We start from the raw sequence: 20,803 nt of genomic DNA, 5'->3' as shown, positions 1-20,803 counted from the left end.
TGACGGATGTGTTACTCTACCTGTAAACAACAAAAGATGCAGATAAAAAACTCATTCTAACCAACTTTATGAATAGGGGCCTGGAAACAAAAGTGACGGCTCTTCAGATGGGCCCAGTTGAGTCTAAATGAATTATCAGTTTCAATAAGGAACGGGAGGCAGGCTGGCATGGGGGAAACAGGTTCTGCACTCCATATTTCTTTCTAGATCTTATAAAGCTGACATATTTCTCCCTTTAAATGTAAGTATTCATGAGGAACTTACAAACAAAATATTCTTTATTCAGTTTCATGGTTCCATATAGGTTAACTTCAATGAGTATTAAAATTTATCAGATTTGGTTAAGAAGGAAAAATATCCTTTTCAGCTTGCAAGGCAGAGCCTTAGGACTCAATGTAAAAGAAAAACATTTTTAATTTAAAGAAATGCCCAAGGCTTACAGTCTTTCAAAAGGTATGTTTCTAGGATAATGATATTGTACAATAAATGACCTACAGCCAAGAGAAGATCTAGCTAATCTCTTGGAGTTACAAACATTTGTAAATTAAATTGGCAGGAATGGTCTCTGAGAATTTTTGCAAGCCTGATATTACAACTAAACATTTTTAAACAGTAAATTGATTACTAAATTATATTAAAAACAACAACAACATTTTTCTCCATGTGTACAGAGGAAAACTGAGAATCCCTCTGAAATGGGACAGGGGTATAAAGTGGCCCACTGGGAAATTTTCTGTTACATGTCCATCCCTTCCTCACTTCATCCTTTCCCTATGAGGTCCCAGGGATACTAGGAACAGCCTTAATAATGACGAATGAACAACTTGTGGTAAAAACTGTAAACTACAGAGCAGTGGTCTCAAACTCTCTCTCGTTTCCTGATTGGAGACCATTTGGAAATGCAAATTCTCAGGCCCCACTCCAGACTCAGGAATCAAAAACCTCTGGGGTTGGGCTCAGCAATCTGTGTTTGAGTAAGACTTCTGGGAGACTGGTGTTATTTAAAGTTTGAGAACCTCTACTAAGACTAATTAAAACAAGAATTTCTGGAGTCTTTGTGTTTTCTCGAAGGTGAAGCATGTCTTATAAAGTAATTATAAGAGCTTTAGGGATATGATTACAGTAATTACAGCCTATTCTGTTTCTGCAATATATATATGCTCATAGCCAATTTTAGTAGATAATTTTATTAGTTCATCTAGTTAGGTCTTGTTTAGTTTTAAATAAACCCGCCCTGTATTAGGCTGACAATAAGGTCAACTCAAAAGATGTTAAGAGACTGAATCTTACTTAGGGTTCTCTTGAGTCAGCTGAGGAAAGTGACTAAAGAGGTTCTATATTGGAGAGAATCAAGTACTTCTCTTATATAATCACATATAACATTTATAACTCAACATCAAGGTATGTAATAATTTGTTTAATTTGCTTAGGAATTAAAAGGCTCATATTATCAACCTGGGCAAAATATAACTAGAAAAAAATATTCTGAGTTGGGAGGGAGAACTGCATTTGATTTAAGGGCAAAACATTTTATTTTGGTTTTTCCATTATGCATGCCTTCCTCTGTTACGATGTCTTGAAACAACAACTACTAAGTTTCCAAGTCAACTATTTTTTTTAAGCTTCCTCAAGTCATCCATATGTCCCACTGTCAAAAACCAGAAGCCCTCAGGAGACAAGTGCTATTAAGTAGAGGGGTGACCATCTGGAAGTGTCTCCTTGCACAACTCCCAAGTCAGAAGACGGGCTTTTCTTCCCTGGGGTGGGGGTGATGGGGGAGAACCTCTTCATGCTTTGAGGAGTAAGTATAATGAGCAGCAAGGACAAATTAGTTTGTTTAAGAGAGGCACAAATCCCATCCTCCAGAATCACAAGGCAGAGGCTATTTTACCATCCAACTGCTCCTTCAGAGATGCCCAGGGTTTCAGGAGCTCCTAATAAATCTAATGACGGTATTGCTTAAATAACAATCATGCTGGGTGGTGATAACTGTTAGAAACGCACCAACACCCACTAGGCCCAGACTTACATTTTATATTAAGTTGAAAACCCTTGGTACTTAGTAAATACAAGGTGTGTCAAAGTTGAGCCACTGCCTGTCTGAAGTTCATGCTAGAGTACAGAATTTAATCAAACAGAATATGTGGCAAATACATTCTGTTTTGAAGGAAGTGTTTCTATCAAGCTGGTTAGCCAAAATTCATTTTTAATTCTTGAAAAAGGTATTAGTATCAAATAAATGGATGTCAACAACTGGAGGAAAGCAAGAAAATATTGAACAAAACTAGTTCCCCAGACAGTGAAAATAGCCTGTTAATCATAATGAAAAATGATAATAAAATCTTAATTTATTCAGATTCAGTCAAGCAAATTGTTCTTCATGAAATGATGACATTTTATATTGTTCTTACCACTTCCGTAGCAGCGCCAAGCAAACACTGTGGCAGTGAGGCCTAACAGATCAGCAGGCCAGCGGGGGGTAAAGTTGCCGTGGTTGGCACAGCTGTCACAAGAGGTAGCAGTGTTTCTTGTTTGTTTGTTTGTTTTTTTAATGCAAGGGCTGAAAGTAATTTTTCTCATTTTCAAAGTAAGATGTTGGGTTTTCTCCTGCCAAAAGGATATGCTTTTATATTTCATTTATGCAGCACTCTTTATTCAATGAATCAAAGTGATTCAATATATCAATATTAAATAGAACAGTCCTGCTTGTCATTTTCTCTCAACCCTACACAAAATGGCTCAGTTTATGATATGCATTTTTTTGCTGGAATTAATAAAAAGGAAAAGGGAGCAAGATCTAAAGCAGATAGCATTTTATTTTCAAGAACTAGATATACCTCATTATTTGTCATGTAGTGCTCACTAGAAATGAGCCTACGGTGGAAGCCAGGGCATTGTTGCAAAATCAAGCATATCGGATTTGCCTCCTAATCATGCTAACCAAAAAAATGCTCTCTGGTGTGTGCTTTCTCTCTAGCAGACAAACGAAAGAAATCTGAGATCCTGCAAGAGCTGACCTGACCTAAGCCTGGGATTAAGCACTAATAAAAATACTGGGTGAAGCTACACTACAGTGAAATTTAAGCACCCATGATTTAACAGATCAGATTCACCATAGCATTTGCTGTGAGAGCTATTCATGAATTACAGCATATAACTTCACTATTGGAAAAATTTCATAAATTGGAATCCTATGGCTTCATGTTGACAGCAGTTTTTCCAAGCTTTAAACATAAATTAAAACAAGGCAAAAAAGAAATAATTACTGAGAAGTGTTTATCCTGAATAAACTCTTTAACAGATGGTTATAAAATGGGTATAATATATGCAGCTTATCTGACTATGGTTACAGCAAAGATGGCAAAAAGCAATAAGTATTGTTATGTATATTATGCGAAGAATGGCAAGAGGCATGCCAAAAGTTCACTATACGTTATTAAAACTACATTCCAATATTTCCTGAGCGCTAAGTTTTCTAAGCCCAGTAAATATTTAAAAAAGGAAGGCCATACCTCTGCAAACTGAAACAAGGCTGATGCTTGACACTGTTTTGAAGGACCATCAGGTTGGGATGTACTTGAAGATATCTGAAAAGAAACAAGTAATTTTTAATGCACAAGGACATTTCCCCATATCAGACTAACAGACTTTGCCATATATTTCCACTAGACACAGATAAAGATTAAGACATGAGTCATCATCCTCAATCCCTTTCAGAAGAACAGTATAAATGATAAAGGAAGACAAAGACCATGTTTCTAAAAAGAGATGATTGAAAAGAACAAAAAGACTGAGTTTGGCTCATTTGCCATGTTCATTTGCTATGTCTCTTGTAAGGGTATCACGTATGTGTCAAACAGCAGTTGAAACCTGGTGAAATAAATTTCCTTATTATTAAAAGGTGGAAGCTGGAAGTAAAGCCAGTCACTGTCTGTCTTCCCTACACCACTCCCCACCAAACTGTTTTCTGCTTAGAGGTGGCTGTGAAACAATATTAGAGACCCACATGGATGTGGGTCAGGGTATCTGGAATTGAATCTTGGATCTGTTCCTCACGAGCTACGTGACCTTGGGCAGCTCACCTAATCTGACACTTATTTTTCCCAAAATTGATGGTGGTGATGATAATCTCCATTTTACAGGATTATGGGGAGGAGAAAATAAGCCATGACACTACAACTCAATAAATTGCTCACTGAATATAAATAGCATTTTTTTTTTATAACACCCCATGCATTTTCTCTCTCTCTCTCTCTCTCTCTCTCTCTCTCTCTCTCTCTCTCTCTCTCTCTCTCTCTCTCTCTCTCTCTCTCTCTCTCTCTCTCTCTCCTGACAGTGGACAGAGGATTCTGCCACACCACATTTGGTTTACCTAGGACAGCTTTTGTTTCCACTTGGTAATTATGGTAGTCTCATTAGTTTGCTCTGAGGGCCATGCAAGAAAACTTTCTGAGAATTGAGAGCAGGGTCAATTATTAATTTTGGTTCCAAAGTGGAACAAACTTCTATCCAGCTATAATATAGGGTGAAAGTGAATCACAAGAGCAGAAAGCCTGGACAACATAAATTCAGCCCTTTCCCAGTGCAATAAAAGTCTTTTTCTTCAATTAACTGTGGTCACCAACTCCATCAAAGGGTACTTATTAAACAAAAAATTCACCTTACTCATAACTCAACCACAAAAATCATTTTTTAATCTCAAATTATGTTTGTTAGAAAAGCAATGAAACCAGTTGATGATATAGTATCAAAAATATACTTAGATATAAGAGTGATGGAATCACTGACTTTGACTTTATTCACTGATGAAGCCATCAGAAAAATTTTAATTCCACTGTAAGCGCTGAATCAGACATCTAAGCCTATCTATCTATCTATCTATCTATCTATCTATCTATCTATCTATCTATCTATCTATCTATTTTTATGTTTTAGAGAGAGAGGGAGAGAAGGAAGGAGGGAGAAAGAGAGGGAGAGAAGCACTGATCGGTTACCTCTTGAATACAACCTGACCAAGGACCACCAAACCGGCAACCCAGGCAAGTGCCCTGATCAGGAATCAAACCGCAGCCTTTTGTTTTGCAGAACGACGCCCAAAAAACTGAACCACACCAGTCAGGGCGACATATAAGCAAGTTTAGAACAAATATCAGTAAAAAGCAAGATGATCTCCCAGATCCTTTTTAACAAACTAGATATAAACAAACTATCATAAGCATGTAAGAGGTAACCAAGTGCTCTGAAGACAATGAAGACATTTGAGGGTAAAACTGTAGACTTCTTCTCGGTCAAATGGTGAAACCTATCATTTCAAAAGACCACCATGTGCAAGTTGTGACAGACTATAAATATGAATCCACGAGGATTTTCCCGAAGTCCTGGGAATTACAAACTGGGTAGGTCTTACTTCAGATATTTCTCTAAAAGATTGAAAAGATATAAACAGTCTGTGTAAGGAAAAATGTCTTTCTTCATGGCTTAAATCATACAGTGAATGAAATAGAAATAGTGGAGTAAATCATCTAGATTTCTGTAAAGTGTTTTACAAGTTTCTCAAGAAAAGGATGTTTTACATATTAATATTTGGATAAAGGAGATATTCCATTAACGGCATGAGTAGGAAGCTCCTGAAGAAATATTAGATCAGGGACCCTTTATATAAAACAACAGGGTCAGGAAATCTCTTTGGAATCTTCCATATGCTGTAGAACCCACAAAAATTTTCATATGCCAATACAACCAAATTTCACATAAAATTTAGATTTCATTAGATCCTTATGGGTTCAGAAATTAATGGTTAAGCAACTCTGCTTTCAAAGTTGGAACCAGCATTATTTAACATGTCTATAATAACTGGAGAAAGGGAGTACAGAGTGAGTCTTTACATTAATGCTTTAGGATACAATATACAAAACAATTGGAATTCATGGCACATCTCACAGAGGCAGAAAGGAAACTGATAGATAAGGACTGTTATGTCAGCAAATATGTAACATTCCTATACTATCTGCAGAGCATTTAGGCATGTTATAAACAGTGTGTTAAAAGGAATGACCTATATGCCACTGTAAAAAGCAGTCTGCTAATGAAAATGTTGAGAACCACCAGTAAAAGGACACTAGAGAGGAAAACTAAGAGAGGAAAATGTCTGAAACTCTCCTTATACAAAACTGTTACACAAGCAAATGGCTAGGAATGGTGCAGTGTGAGGCCTAGTGGAAGACAATTCATGTGATCAAGGGAAGACCACGTGCTTTAAATTCAGAAACTATCAATCAATGATGGCTCCCTATTGAGTTCTAGGGTAAATGAAGATATTTTGAGAAGCAGTCTTTTAACCTTTACACTTGATATCAAGGATAATGTGCTTTTCTATATCATCTTTTTCAACCAATGTTCAAGATGTGTTAAGCCCAACAGGTTTGACAAAAGACAGTAAGACTTCAGAAAATGCTGCTGCATGCTCAAGTTTCAATAAAATACTAAAAAAAATACATAGCCAGTGAACAGCCATGAGTGTCTTCTGTCTTCTGATTTGACACCTGATAAGTGACCAAGTTCTAACAATAATTCAGTTATATTCTTAATTTTACTTTTAATGTGTAAAAATTATTGATGAAGCTTATGTGTAATAATATTCAGCATGATTTAATAATGATCTTTTATAAACATATAGTTATTCCTTAATTAAGAGACTCTGGAGTTCCAAAATATCTTATCAAAAATTTGATTTTGTTATCCCATTTATGGTTAAATTGAGCTAAGCAGAGTTCTTCGTTGCTTTAAGTTACCATCATTAGCTTAAATTTAAACTCATTTTACAAATTCCTTATTAAGTATAAGTTGCAATATATTACCTCAGCAAACTGAAATAATGGTGACTTCTGACGCAATTCAGAGGGTTCTGAAACATCAGACCTGCAAGCGCCAGAGGATATCTGAAATAAATAGAGATGGTATGAAGCATTACAGGAATAGTTTCTGGAATACAACAGAAGATAAACGCCACCTAAAACGTTCCTATTTGAGGAAAGAATGATTTTGATTGTCCCAATTTGAGGCAATACTGTGACAAAAAAGTAGTTATATCTGGGAAAGTTTTATACAAGGGGTCATTCAACTGTAAATAATTCCGTAAATAGCAGATGAGCAAGATAATGCATTTTAGAAAGTTAATAGTCACCTAAGAAAAATTTCTACAGTGATGCCTGTATGATCTCTTGGCTTTTTGCCACCAAATCCAAAGAATTATCTACTTCTTTCATGTTCTGTGTTTTTCCAATATTTCATATCATCATAATATATCTGATAAGAAACTATCCAAGTCTACTGTGAAAATCTTTAAAAAAAACAAAACAACCAAAAAATAAATAAACACAGCATGAAAATCATCTGTAATGTTATCCCTTAAAGATAAGCAGTTAATATTCCATATATATTCTTCCAGTTGTGTATATAGACAACCCTTTCAATAAAAATGAGATATTGTACTATAGTTATGCTCTTTTCAAAAAAGTACATGAATTATCCTGTGTTATTAAGCCTTTTACAATATACATAATTTTAATAGCTGCTAGTGATTATATTAGATGGTTGGATCCAATGGGAAGAGGTCACAGTCACCCAGGTTATATTCTTGTAAACAGTTTCTCACTGAACCTCTTCACTAGACACTAAAGGTGTGATTCCCATAAAGTGTCATGGCCCCTTAAGAAAGGCAAGCATTTGAAATTTTAATTGTCATTTTTGGATTTGAAAGAGTAATGGCCACCTTCTCTCATAGAAAAGCTTCACAGAGAAGATACAAAGCTTCAGTTCACTTGCTTGACTCCTTTTTTGGCACGTGACTATTTGACAGGTTGTGTGCCTATTGGCCCAATAGTGTTTTTATTTGCTTCCAACATAAAATGCACTAAAAAGAAGGTCAACAAATCCTGAAATTACAAGCCACAAAAAATTCCATATTAGAATGAGTACTTGAACAAAATATATCTTTCTTTATATTGTAGTTTAGGAATGAAAAAAATCAATACTGTCCTGGTTTATAAAGATATACTGTGTCTGTAGCCCCTAGATATCTTGGTAAATAATCGAGATTTGATTTAAAATCAAGCATAAGAATAAATAAAAATTATAGTGTCTTTATGAAACTTTAATAATGTTAGTTAATAAACCCATAATAGACATTTAGAAAAATATTTCAAATTAAATATATTACCATTTAAGGTAGCTACACTGCATAAAGCCTATGTAATATATATTTTTATTTCAGATCTCATTATGCATGAGAAATAGTTACCATTTATAAGAACTTAAGTTACCCTATGGCTTAATTAGAGTTCATATTAACTGTAAGAAGAAAAATCAACTCTCTTTCAAGTGGCATTTATAGGTTATTTGGCCATAACTATACAAGCCATAAAGTTTTAAAGTTAAATGAGACTCTCTGAAAATTGTTCTGATGGCCTCAAATAAAACTTCTTTTTTAAAGGGAAAATTCAAATGTAAGTAATCATCAAGGTATGCATAATCCTGCAGATGTTATGTCAACTATGCAGTCCATGTCTGTATGTGTGTGCTTGTGCTCGCCGTGCACCTGGGTGCATAGCAGATGCACAATGAATATCTGCTGACTGACTTGATTCTGTGTGTGTGTGTGAATATGAAAAATCTCACAACAAAGGTTGTCCAATGATTAAAACAACAGTAACAGAATCACGAAGGCTATGCATTTTACTCTAGTGGACAATGTCTTCACTAAAAATCGAGTTACTTTTACTTTAAAGCAGTATGGATTTAACATATATCTTCAGTGCAGTATAATGTAAAGAGAACAAAATTAGTAGCTAGGAGAGTTGGGTTACAACTATGTGATCACCTGACTCTCTAATCCATAGAAGAATAGAAGCAGAAAACCAGACAGGGCCATACGTGGGGATAAGAAAAAGGAAGAAGGTTGAGAAAAAAATAGTGCCAGCAGCAAGAAGACACAGAGAGAAGAGAGAAAAGCCAAAAGAACAGACACAAATGCTCACAAAGCATTGTGGTCTATCTAACAGAAATTAAAGTAGGGCAAATGGTCCAAAAGTTTCTCCTGAAGGCATCAGTTCATTGCAGTACATAATATTTATAACTGTGGTTTTCAGTTGTCAGGATAAGTTTACAATACACCCTTTATTAAAAGGCAGAAATGCATGTGATCCATGCTAAACGTACTGCCATTTAAAATCTCAAAATGTAAAAATGGTTCAAATGCCATGGAATATGTGTATATGTAGAATTCATTCCTCACTGCTTGACAAATAAGGCATCCAATACAAGGTATTTATGCATACATAATATGTACATACACATTTGGTTCAGAAATCTGGGATTATGGCCACATAAAATGAAGAACATATGTCCCACAAAAGGCTCCCCTTTAAGTAATGTTGTTAGTCGGAGGATCCCAGGCCTCGTCACCTTGCTGTTTGTAGTTACAGTGTTCTCAATGGCTTATTAGGTGAGGCATGCATTTTATGGATAAACATTAATTCCTCAATATCTATTTCTATGCTGAACATAACAGAATATAAAGAGTCTAAGATGTTGGTTCTTTAAAGGAGGAAAGAAAAGACACTGAATAAGCAGAGGTTCAATAAAGGGAGAAAAAAAACCAACAAGCTGTTTCTAGAAATAAATAGTCTCTGAAATACCCACAAAGCCACTAGGTGTAGCTACATACCCAAGAAAGAAAACAGCTAAAGCGATTTCAATAGTAAAGTTAACCACATATTCAACTTTCTTTAAATCCAATCTTCCCTTTGATTTAGCTATAATTCACCATAACTAAGGACAACAAATGATTAATATAATTAAGAATGATGAAGTAATTATTTTTTCCCCACAGATTCAATTCAGATCTTGAAAACTATATATAGACAGAGAAACTTGATACAAAACAAGATCACACAAGTCAGATGTACTGCAATGCTTTTGAAAACTATAGATTGTGAAGAGCCTGTTCATATTTCACAAGGTACAAGACCAAAGCCAGTCACAGCTGGATTGTGATGGACACAATCAATAAAAGGGGTAAGTGTTGTATCTGAACTATACATTCCTGCCTTTGCTGATTCAAATATTTATTGAGTACCCATTCCTTCAACAAATAGTCAGTAAACACCTATTACGCAGCAGCCCCAAAGGCTGTTTTCAAGAAGCTTACATTACACTAGGAAATAAAATAATACTAAGGGAATGTGTCTGTCTCTTAAATTGCTTGCTGTTCAAATGCAGGAGGGAGCTATACATATAAGAATGTAAGAGCGAAACGATGGACTATTACAAGGCCTATGGGAGGATGGTGAAGTGGCCTCCATTCTCTTGGGGGATGGGTGAAAGAGGATTAGTAACATCTGAGATATAGCTAGAAGGAACACTAGAATTGTAGAAATGATGTTGTAACAGCAGGAGCAAAAGTAGGAAGGCAAGTGCTCTCTATATGTGAGAAACAGTGACTTTCCCAGTGTGGCCGAAGGTTAAGATGTCTGGGAATGTAATGGGAAATGAATCAGACTGAGAGGAATCTGAATTCTACGTTAAGTTTGAAAAGTAAGCAGAAGGTAATGGGGAGCCCGCCAAGGTCTGCAGTCAGAGATGCTGTATAATGAGAGATGTGCAGTTAGAAATTCTGTCAGTGAAGTGCAGGATGGCCTTGGCTGGGGAATGACTGGAGGCAAGAGACCAATTAGAAGGTTAAGGAAATAAACCAGTTGAAATATATGGCCCCAATTAAATCAGAGATGGTATTTTCGAGGCCTCAGCAATTGTCTAGAAGGATGTCAGAGCTGAGGAAAAAGAAAAGAGGTTGGTCAGTGCCAGTGTTTCTAAGGTGGGTTAAAGTCTTACACTAAAGAGAGAATTTGAGAGAAGGAAGATTCTGGCAGGTGTAGGGTACAGGGTTATCTGCTATGGGAAGAGGGGGTTTGGGGGTAGAGGATTCCATTTCAGAGTTCAATGTCAAGAATCTTGTGTGATTCCAACGTCCAGTGATCTGATTTTCACCCTCATTCAGTCTGACCCAGCTTTTCATACAACTGGTACCCTTCTGTGACAGAGTACCTGAGAAATCATTTATTTGTATTTAATATGAGATGTTAAATGAAGCTCTGAAATAAACTTGATCTTAAACACAGGCAAATTAATGTAAGCATATTACATCTAAGTTAATCCTTCAAAACGTTAAGGACTAAAATAAAGCCACTCTTAATTAAACCTCAATTAGGTTAAGGAGAACCTGGTACTAATGCATTGCACTTGGTTGGCTGATACCAGGACTGAGCTACAACTGAGAAGGATACCTACCGGGTTATCCTGTAGAGCATAACCAAATAACACTGCATAGAACTGAGCACTCCCCAAATTAGAGTACGTATCCAATCATCTGGCTGAAAGAAAAGGTAAGTCCCTGGTTTTCCTCAGGGCAGCAGACTACTGATTTCATGCCATGAGTAAAGCTCTCCTATTATTACAAGCTGTGTGGCAGAGCACTAGAATGGAAGTCCAGCACAGACTTCAGGCTACTTCTCCAAACAACCTGTACCTCTTTCACCCATCTCTGGAGGACTGAGGAACTCATGCAAGTTCATCACTGTCTTGAGCAATGCAGCCTGGGAATGACTGAGAAAGAGATGCTTGTCAATCAAGTTGGGTAAAAGGACCCAATTCCTTGGGCTCTGAGCCTCAGTGCTGACGGGTGGAAGAGGCTGGGGGTGGGGTGGGCAGTTTCAGCTAAAATGGACAGTGGACAGTGATGTAAAACATGGAGGTCTCTAGCCGGGAGGAGAGAGAGTTCAAACAGCCCATTTGCTATTGAATGTAAATTTAAATATAGTATATTTCACCACAAAATATGTTTAAAAGCTGTACAACTGTGAGAAAGGAATAAAAGCTTTGATAGTATGAGGGTAAGAGTTGGGTAGTGGGGGTTGGAATTACAAAGACAGATATCAAACTAGCTAAATGTATAAAAAGGTAGGAAAATTACTTTTCCTACATCACTGACGTCAAGAATTATAATAAAGGTAAAAACTTTCAATGCTACTTAAATCTATATTTGTTTTAAATTTAACACAGTATTTAAAATACAGATGTAATCATTTATTCATTTAACAAATATTGGTATAACTACCTTTTCTCTATTTCACATTTCACCTATCTCATCATTTAATGGAAACTGTATGGGTTTAAATCCTAGTATTATGACTTTCTCCTTCTATGACCTTGAAAAGGTTACTTTCATCATTTATGAAATGGGGATAATATTAGTAAACCAATCTCACAGGACTCATGGGAGGATGAAAAGAGATCATCAGTGTAAGCACAGTGCCTGGCCACCGAAACAGGACTCCACTAGAGAAGTGGCCTGAACTGAGGTCAGATGGGCTGAGTACAAAGGCCCCTGCATGCTTTTCGAAGACTAATGCTAGTCCTCCTCCTCCTGGAGTGTGATGTGATCTATTTCTTCAACTTTTTCTTTCTTGTTCCTTTAAATTAAAAAGAAAAGTGTATACGTTCACTTAAATCTCTGGGCCTTCTTTTGAAAAGAATGACTCTCAGCATTCTTGTTAGCCTGTTTTTGGCTAACACATCGTATTTCACTGATTGAACAACTTCCATTTGATTTCTGATTTAAATAGGTTTGCTAAAATCTCATAGTCATTGGAAACACTCCTTTCCATCTCCATCAACATTCTGGGGTTACTTCCTAATGACATGTCTATGCTTACACTGTATTTCACTAGGTCTCAGTAGAAACAAGCTTAGTCTGCGATTCTGAGCCAGGGGTCACACTTCATGCCAGTCTTGCTCACTCAATGCATCTTTTTTGTTTCCTCAGTCTCTCAATTCTTTAATGACAAACATTGCTTTTTAAAATTTATCCCAAATATCTAATGCATTTCAATGTACTCTGGGTATAAAGCAAATATAGGGTTGACCATTTACATAAAAGATAAAAAATCCAAAATAAAATTAAATGCAAATTTCACCCCTTCTTTTTATCAGAAAACACTATCACTGCAATCAAAACTACAAAACCAAGCTTGGCCCAATAACATCAGCATATAAAAATGTTGACTTAATAATGCCACAAATCTATTATGGCAGCTTCAGAGTTAATCAGAAAACTGAGGAAAAAGAGAAAATGCAAACATTTTGTTTGTTATTATTCATTCACTGATAGCTCAGGAACCTGTAATTTCTGTCTAAAAACACTAATAGTGCTTTAGGTAGATCTAGGAAATAGTATAGGCCAAAGAAGTTTTTAATATGGAATTTCATTATTTCAGTCATAGCAACTCTCTATCTTCTAGAATTAAAAAATTACAACTATTATGTATATTAAAATTTCCATATTTAAAAAATACTCTTGAGGACTTTTTCTATGTAGTTAGGTTTCAGATTAAAGAACAAAGGAAAATTTCCTCCTTTTAAGAATATTTCAGAATGAGAATTATGTCATGGGAAATTGTTATACTTAGACTCTCTGTGGCAGAATTGTGTAAAATGTCACTTTATTTGACTATCTATGAGTATACACAGACTTTACAGTAATAATTCCAAATGTTAGAAGTATATCTTTTGCCTTATTTCATTATTCTAATTTTTCTTAGAAAAATTCAAGTACCTATTTACTGTGTTTTATTTTCATCATCTGCCTATATGTATAAGCTCTTAAAGTTCTATGACCATGTCTCCATATTTGGAATAAGACTTTGAACAGAAGAAGAGTTGTTAAATGAAGTTTACTAATACCTATATGACATGAACTCTCAAACTAACTATATTTAGAGATAGCATTATTTTATACAACTCTCACTGCTTTATTGTTTCAGAATCACGATTATTTTCTCTAATGACCTACATATCTGAGATGAGAAATAGGGATTATGAAGAAAAAGCTTTAAAAAGCTGTTTTTCCTCAAGTAGATCTGGTTTTAATTTTGATTGTCAAAAGTATATTTACATTGTCAAAAGCGAACTTCATTTTGATAAACATCTAAAACATCCCACCCAAAATGGTAAGAAATAACATGACCGTAAATGGCTATTGAGTTTTTCCTAATAAAAGCTGCAGTTGTTCAAAATTATTTTTTTCTATTTATGCCTAAGGATCTTTCTTATTTACAACCTTAGTTTGTATTATTTTCCCATTCCTCACTTCCCCATCGTATGATTGCACTGAATGTATATTGTCTTGTCACTTTATTAAGTACTTCCTTTTCTAAAGCAAAAAGCAATAAATCCTTCGTAAGAGCAAGTGGGCATAAAACTTTCTTCTTAGAAGTGGTTCTTAAAGACTTAACTGCTGGCAACTTCTTCCTTAGATGATTCCCTTGTATATGATTCCCTTCTTAAAGATATTTAGCTCTGTTTCTGTAGCTTGAGAATTCTCAAAATGATTCCCCCCCTTCATCAGAAATAAAAGGCTGAACACTACGTGTATTAGAACTCTGCTGTTTTTAAGGTGGGGAGGAGAAATTCTCACTAAAACAAGCCCAGGAGTCAAACGTCAAGCAAAAGGAAAAAAGCATTCTTTTGTCTGACTAGCTTTTTTATCTACCTATAAGTTCTAGAGATGTTTATCAGTTTACGTGTTTCAGAAAGTTAGAAAGAATGTTAACAGATGTTGGGAAGAAAACATCATTTTAATCTAATCTGCTAAAAAAGATGACGCTGACTTTTGCAATACAATGAATGGCTGGAAACTATGAGTCAGATGGTATTGAAAGGTCAAGTGTGCATTATTATTCCAACATTCACATTCACCTTTCAGAACATGCTTGGCGTATCTACACCCAAGTGTGAGTTAGTCTGACTGCTATTAGGTAGAAGCCATGTGCTAGAAAGTGAAATGATGCTCAAAATCACTATCATGTTAGGAAGTACAAACATGCTGAATAATAAGTATGCAGAGGCACATAGTGACGTGTTTACCTTTTTTCAGCTGAAGATCAGTACAATGTAAATAACTACTCATCCACCAACTTACTTTTTGCTCCACTGAATTGAATGAGATCAAAATAAGTTAAATTGAACATCTGGTCAACTACTATGGATTCCAAATGTAAACTATTGATAATAGAAGGCTTTTGTGATATAAAGATCTTATATGGTATCTCCTAAAATCACTATCTGAATAGGCTTTAACTGTCATCTGTATGGTACACTCACAATTTTTTAAAAAAGAAAGTAAACATTATATGTATATATATATATAGCTATATATCTGCAATAAAATTGAGCTGACTCTTATTTTGCCCTACATAGCAATTCTGGTTGGAAATTGAAAAATTTCCATCTCAAGTACCCAAGTATGGTAAAATAACATGACCTTCAGGTTACTTCATCTGGTCTCTGTTAAATGAGTCTGGAAAATAGAAGAGTCCCACAAATGCGAATTATGCATGGTTAAGTACTACTACCTGCCCATCAAAACCATATCTAAAAATGTTTACAAGGGAATAAAAGATCAAAAAACCAAGGTCATAAGGGCCTGGGTCCTTTTCATTTTCCATTTTAAAAGAATAAAACAACCTGGAATGTCATGTCTCTTGATTTTCTAAAATAGAAGTTTGGATTTATTCAGGTATCAGAGAGATGGACAGTTTCATGCTTTTAAAACATCTTATCTTTCCCCCAGCAAGTCTAAATGAGAACATCACAAAAGTAGGGAATGTTATGAATAGAGTTGAATGAATCATTGGACCCACCCTACAGACCCAGGACAAAGTGATGGCAAATGCTAATATCTGTACATTGCATTTCTTACTCCTAGGCTCATGGAACCTCAAAATCTGCACCTGACTTGTGTTTGTGTCCTCTTGGACTCATTTGTACCAATTCTGTTACCCCCAAGGCAAAATATAATGCAAATATAGAGTTTACTAAAAACAGAAGTCAAGTCTGTTCATGAGCTGTAAATAGTGAACGTGCAGAACTAACAGTGAGAACAGAACACAAAGGTCTGCATGAGCAGAATGGAGAGGGATGAGGAACCAGTTTACCTCTGATGTGCCAAGAGCATGTTCTCCAGCTAAAAGCAGCATGCTCAGTCCTCCCATTTGAGTAGGATCTAAGTAAAAAACAAACACACCATCAATTTACAATCACAAAGTACATGTAATCCATAGAGTCAAAAAAGGAAACTCAAAGAGAGGTGATCAAAAATCCAAAGAATCACATATAGCTATATCTATAGAAAACTTTTCAAAACTCTTTATGCTTCGTCTATATGTACTTGATACTCATACTTTTGTCAGCATTTTAAATACCACTGCTGTGACTCCAATCCAACATAATACCTTCTTCAACACCACAGCTGTTTATAACATGAATTATCTCCTTTATGTAATACTTCTTTCCTTACTGCATGGAGAAGTTAGATAGATTTTCTTCTTTTAAACAGAAGAGTGCTTATACGTATCTTCTAAGAAGTTTGAGACTATGATCCTCAAATGGTTATTTTTGCCATGTAAAATCAGGGCTGATAAAAAGAACCAGGCTATCAGAGAAAAATTTTACAAATTGGGCCTGCAAAATCTAGTAGGCTTTGTTCAAATAATCTTTCTTTAAAAGTTAAAATTAAAAAAGATGCCTTTTTGACATACTCAATCTTAGGCGTATACTCAGGCCCTTCTTAAAATGAATCTTTTTCATATTACCAAAGGTCTTTGTTTTCATTCCTTCAATAATCAACAGAAACAGGAAGACCAAATAAAAACAGCAAAGTGGCAGATCTATGACTCAAGTTATATGTAGACAAAGGAAGTATTACAGACAATTAGAAACCTATATTCTTCAAGGTTGTCTTAAATGAATTAAATTTAAAACTGCAATGAAAAAATATATGTGAAAATGTCTAACTCAGTGCCTATCATAATGCATGTAGGTCCTCAATAAATGATTTTTTAAATTTAGGAGTCTACAATTAAAAATGAGGACAAGGTACACTATTGCCTAAAGATATTCAAGAGTTTCTTTTTCTTTTTTGAATTTTTGTTTAAAGGTATGACGTTAAGTATATCTTTGTGTACAATCTGTCTCAAGAACTCATGAAACAACCCTGACCACATTTTTTATACAATTAAAAAAAAATTTGAGAAAAAAATCTGAGGTAGGTAAAAATAAATAAATAAAAGGAAGAGGTTATTACATGGGAAAATATGTCACCAAATGATCAGGTGGTCAAGGATTAATGTTAGAAAGTAGCCACAAAGGAAGACACACATACAGAATACATAGGAACATGGTGTGAACAAACAAGGCTTTTTGCTGGTGAAGAACTATTGTGGCTGTTAAAATAGATACTTAGATCTATTTAAAAATGAAAATCAGGAGGGGGAAAAGAGTTTAACAAAATGGTAAAGTTTAACTTGCTCCTTTGGGCAGCTAAATACTTTTGAAGCTGCCATTTTAGAGATCAGGAAGATGGGATGATCTCTTGCCAATACATATAACTGTTAGCTCAGATGATAAAGTAAAATATGAAAATACTTATATGATAATTTTATTTAAGTTATATACCAATGTGACTTTCCAAGAAATTTGCTGTATAGATACTAAAACAGAACAAGAAGTTACTATCATGCTTTATATTAATTTATATTTATATAGTATTTTTTAGAAATATCAAAAATGTATATAAAGGATATGCTTTCCCTTCACCATACAGGTCTTGTACTAAATTAAATTCTACACAGCTTTCCCTTCTTGGAAATCAAGCAACTGACTGCTTTGAGGTTACTCAAAACAACAAAATGTCATGTGACAAGAAGTAGTGGGAAAACAAAAACAAAACATGAGATTTCATGTTGAGGAAAAGCTTAAACTGGCTCCTAAATACCGTACAGTATCCCTTAGATTCAAAGGCCCATGTTTTAATTAAAGGCAAATCAATTTGCTTTCATTGTACTGAAAAGGAAATGACTGAAAATATCAGACCTATATACACTAAATTACCAAAGGCTCTGATCATATGTTTTCAATATCCAACACAAGCCCTTATATAAGAAGATAAATGCAAGACAGGTGTTTTTCTTTTCTTTTCTTTTTTTTCCCTGTACTTTGCTATGAAGAACACAGTTTTTAAAAGCTGACCTGTAAACATCTTGGTTGAAGTCTTGGTCCCACTTCTAATTTGTAGGTATAAAAGTAGATTAACAAACTATCAGAAATGGTACTATAAACAGACATCATTCATAGCTTTCTCTAATTTATCTACAATTATTTTTGACTTGCAAAGAGCCACTGAATAAAAAAATCCTACACAGACTGAACTAGATTTAAAATTGGAAGAAAAAGCAATGGAAGATAATAATAATCAAAAGAATTCAGTTGGAAACAAATCATCCATATACTCTTTTTTGGTCTTGATAAACTGTTTTATAAAACACTCTAACTGATATAACCTGGGAAGTCCAGAATGCTCACCAACACTACTGGCAAGTGGTTTGAAATTGAAATTGTACAAAGTAATGGGTAAAACAAGCAAAGATCTCTGTTTTGATTCTCCTGAGATATGCAGAAGTATCATTTGGAAGGTTACTTAAGAGTTATATTACAGACACCTTACATAACAATCACCTGAAGGCTTTGTCCTCCAAGAATGCTGCCATTATATTAGAATGCATGTCTTAGGTTTATATGACACCACATCAAATACTTTGTTATACTATGAATCATGCACTTAACTATTAAATCAATGTGGCCTACTGGTTATTAAAAAAAAAGGGGGGGGGGTGGGGGGGTGTCATCACAACATTGTTCAACTTCACTTTCCATATTACCGATGGTTCAGGTCTCATTTAGAAGACAACTGCTTGTAATAATGAAACATGAACCCTATAGCTCAATATCAGTCTCATGGCTTCCACCCTGCCCAGTCTCTCAACTTCACCCTGGAAAACCTCTCGAGTACTACACGGCAAGAGCCAGGGAAGACAGAGCTATTTACAGGGTGGGTATCAATACTTTATCTCACAGTTCTAAATGCTTTACCCAAAGAGTATTAAATGCTTTACCACCCAAAGAGTATTAAATATTAAAGGTCCTGTAACGAATGGGGGCCATCTGGAATTTTTAATTTTCTCAGCCCATCCAGGAATAGGGACAGGAGAGGGGTAGAATGGGAATTCTCTCTAAGAAACAGCTGTCAGATCCATCTCAGATCTCTGATGGAGCTGTTTATATTCTTAACCTTGATGTTTCACATCCTCAGATGATCTACATAATTGTGGCTTTTTAAGTATTCCTAATAACTAAGGTGCTTACTGAGATAGTTGACTGTGTATGTGTCTGTAAATTATCTTGTTATGTTATAAAATTCCCTGAGCTCCTGACAATCTCCACATTGCTGTCTGCTTTTCCATAATGTCAATGTCAGGAATTCACATTAATGTGTAGGGACTCTACCACTTGGTCTATACCTCCTTTCTTTAATTATATACTCATTCTATATATGCTATGCTCCACAGCTTTAAGATATGCTATATTTGCCATTATTTCTTACTGGCATTTCATATATTTTGCTTCTCTTTCTCTCTTTTTCTCTCCTTTTTCCCTCATTTGGGAAACGTATTGCCTAAATGTATTGCCCTGTCCTTGAAGAATAGGTAGAAATAGTGTCTAAACTCACCGGCCATTCCAAAGTTAAGCTGAGGCATTTCTTCACTCTTTGTTTTCTTGGGGCTTGGCAAGTCTCTTGAAGAGTCAGGTGGGAAGGCCCATAATTTCTTTCTTGGATTGACAGTGGGTGCTGGGGATTTCACAGGCTTGTTTGTGGTAGGACACCATTTGTAGCCAGGATTTGCTTTCATAAATGCATCTTTATACTATAAATAAAGAATAGATAACAGGTTTTAATTAACACACAGCCTGAAAATGTTCTAAGATCCCCTCACATCATCACCCCATTTGGAAATGATTGAAAAACCTTCCAGTAACTTTAACAGCTTTCCTCATAGAAGAGTGACAATTCAGGACATGAATTCATTTACTAAAAAGTTTTCTGTGGGAAGAGAGAACAGAGGCAGCAATTTTTTAATTTTTTAACTCTCAGTATTTTATTAGTATACAAAAGCTGTATAACCTCGGAGGAGAGAGGGAGTTATTTGTCATGGAAAGGGTCAATGGCTTTGAAGACAGAGAATACAGAGTTCAAATCTAACACTTTTACTTAGGGCCACTGTGACCAAGGATGGAGACCAAAAAAGGAGAATATAACATCTCTGAGCCTCAGCCTTAGTTTCCATAGACTAAACCACCACCAAAATGCCTAGAGTTATTGTAACCAGTAGTGCACAGCACAGCATCTGGTACACATCACAAAGTGAGAGTCAAGGCCAGTAACCAGGTTCTTCTGCTTAATTTTCTAAGTACAGTAAAAATTAAACCTGTCCTTTGATGTACTAGTAAGGAAAATGCAGGCACAGTTATCAGAAGAAAGTAACCAGCTGTGGTGTAAATGAACCAAGATCAAGAACAGAAGAAGGGGAACAAGGTAAGGCAAAGTAATACATAATTTTCAGTCTTTTGAAGATGCAAGGCCACGTAGAATAAAGAGTACTGGGTGCAGTGTCCGGGGGCCTGGGTTCAAAAGCCATCTATGCTATTAGCCTGCTGTGGACATTCAGCAAGTTGTCTAACCTTTCTTGGCTTCAATGTCTCCATGCCTTAAGTGTAACTGTACCTGCCAACATCCCAGGGTTTCGTAATGAGCACACGAGATCGCCAATGTGAATGTGTTGAGAGCTGTAATGTG

At 35.5% G+C, this 20,803-nt stretch overlaps 1 protein-coding gene across 2 annotated transcripts in view; it reads right to left on the bottom strand.

Annotated features, from left to right (window-relative positions):
• The window catches only part of BBX (BBX high mobility group box domain containing), a 259,093-nt gene that overhangs the window by 52,321 nt on the left and 185,969 nt on the right, over window positions 1–20,803 (bottom strand). For both annotated transcript variants that reach the window (XM_090276338.1, XM_090276346.1), the window contains exons 8-11: window positions 19,679–19,874; window positions 16,050–16,117; window positions 6,858–6,938; window positions 3,513–3,587 (exon numbers count right to left, since the gene is read on the bottom strand). In XM_090276338.1, coding sequence (XP_090132464.1) covers window positions 3,513–3,587; window positions 6,858–6,938; window positions 16,050–16,117; window positions 19,679–19,874 — 420 coding nt within the window. The remainder of the gene's footprint in view (window positions 1–3,512; window positions 3,588–6,857; window positions 6,939–16,049; window positions 16,118–19,678; window positions 19,875–20,803) is intronic.

This window comes from Furipterus horrens, unplaced genomic scaffold (genome assembly GCF_987537825.1).
Source record: "Furipterus horrens unplaced genomic scaffold, mFurHor1.1.pri manual_scaffold_1, whole genome shotgun sequence".
Taxonomy (NCBI): Eukaryota; Metazoa; Chordata; class Mammalia; order Chiroptera; family Furipteridae; genus Furipterus; species Furipterus horrens.
Note: the sequence above shows the minus strand (reverse complement) of the source record. Positions and strands in the feature narration are given on the sequence as shown.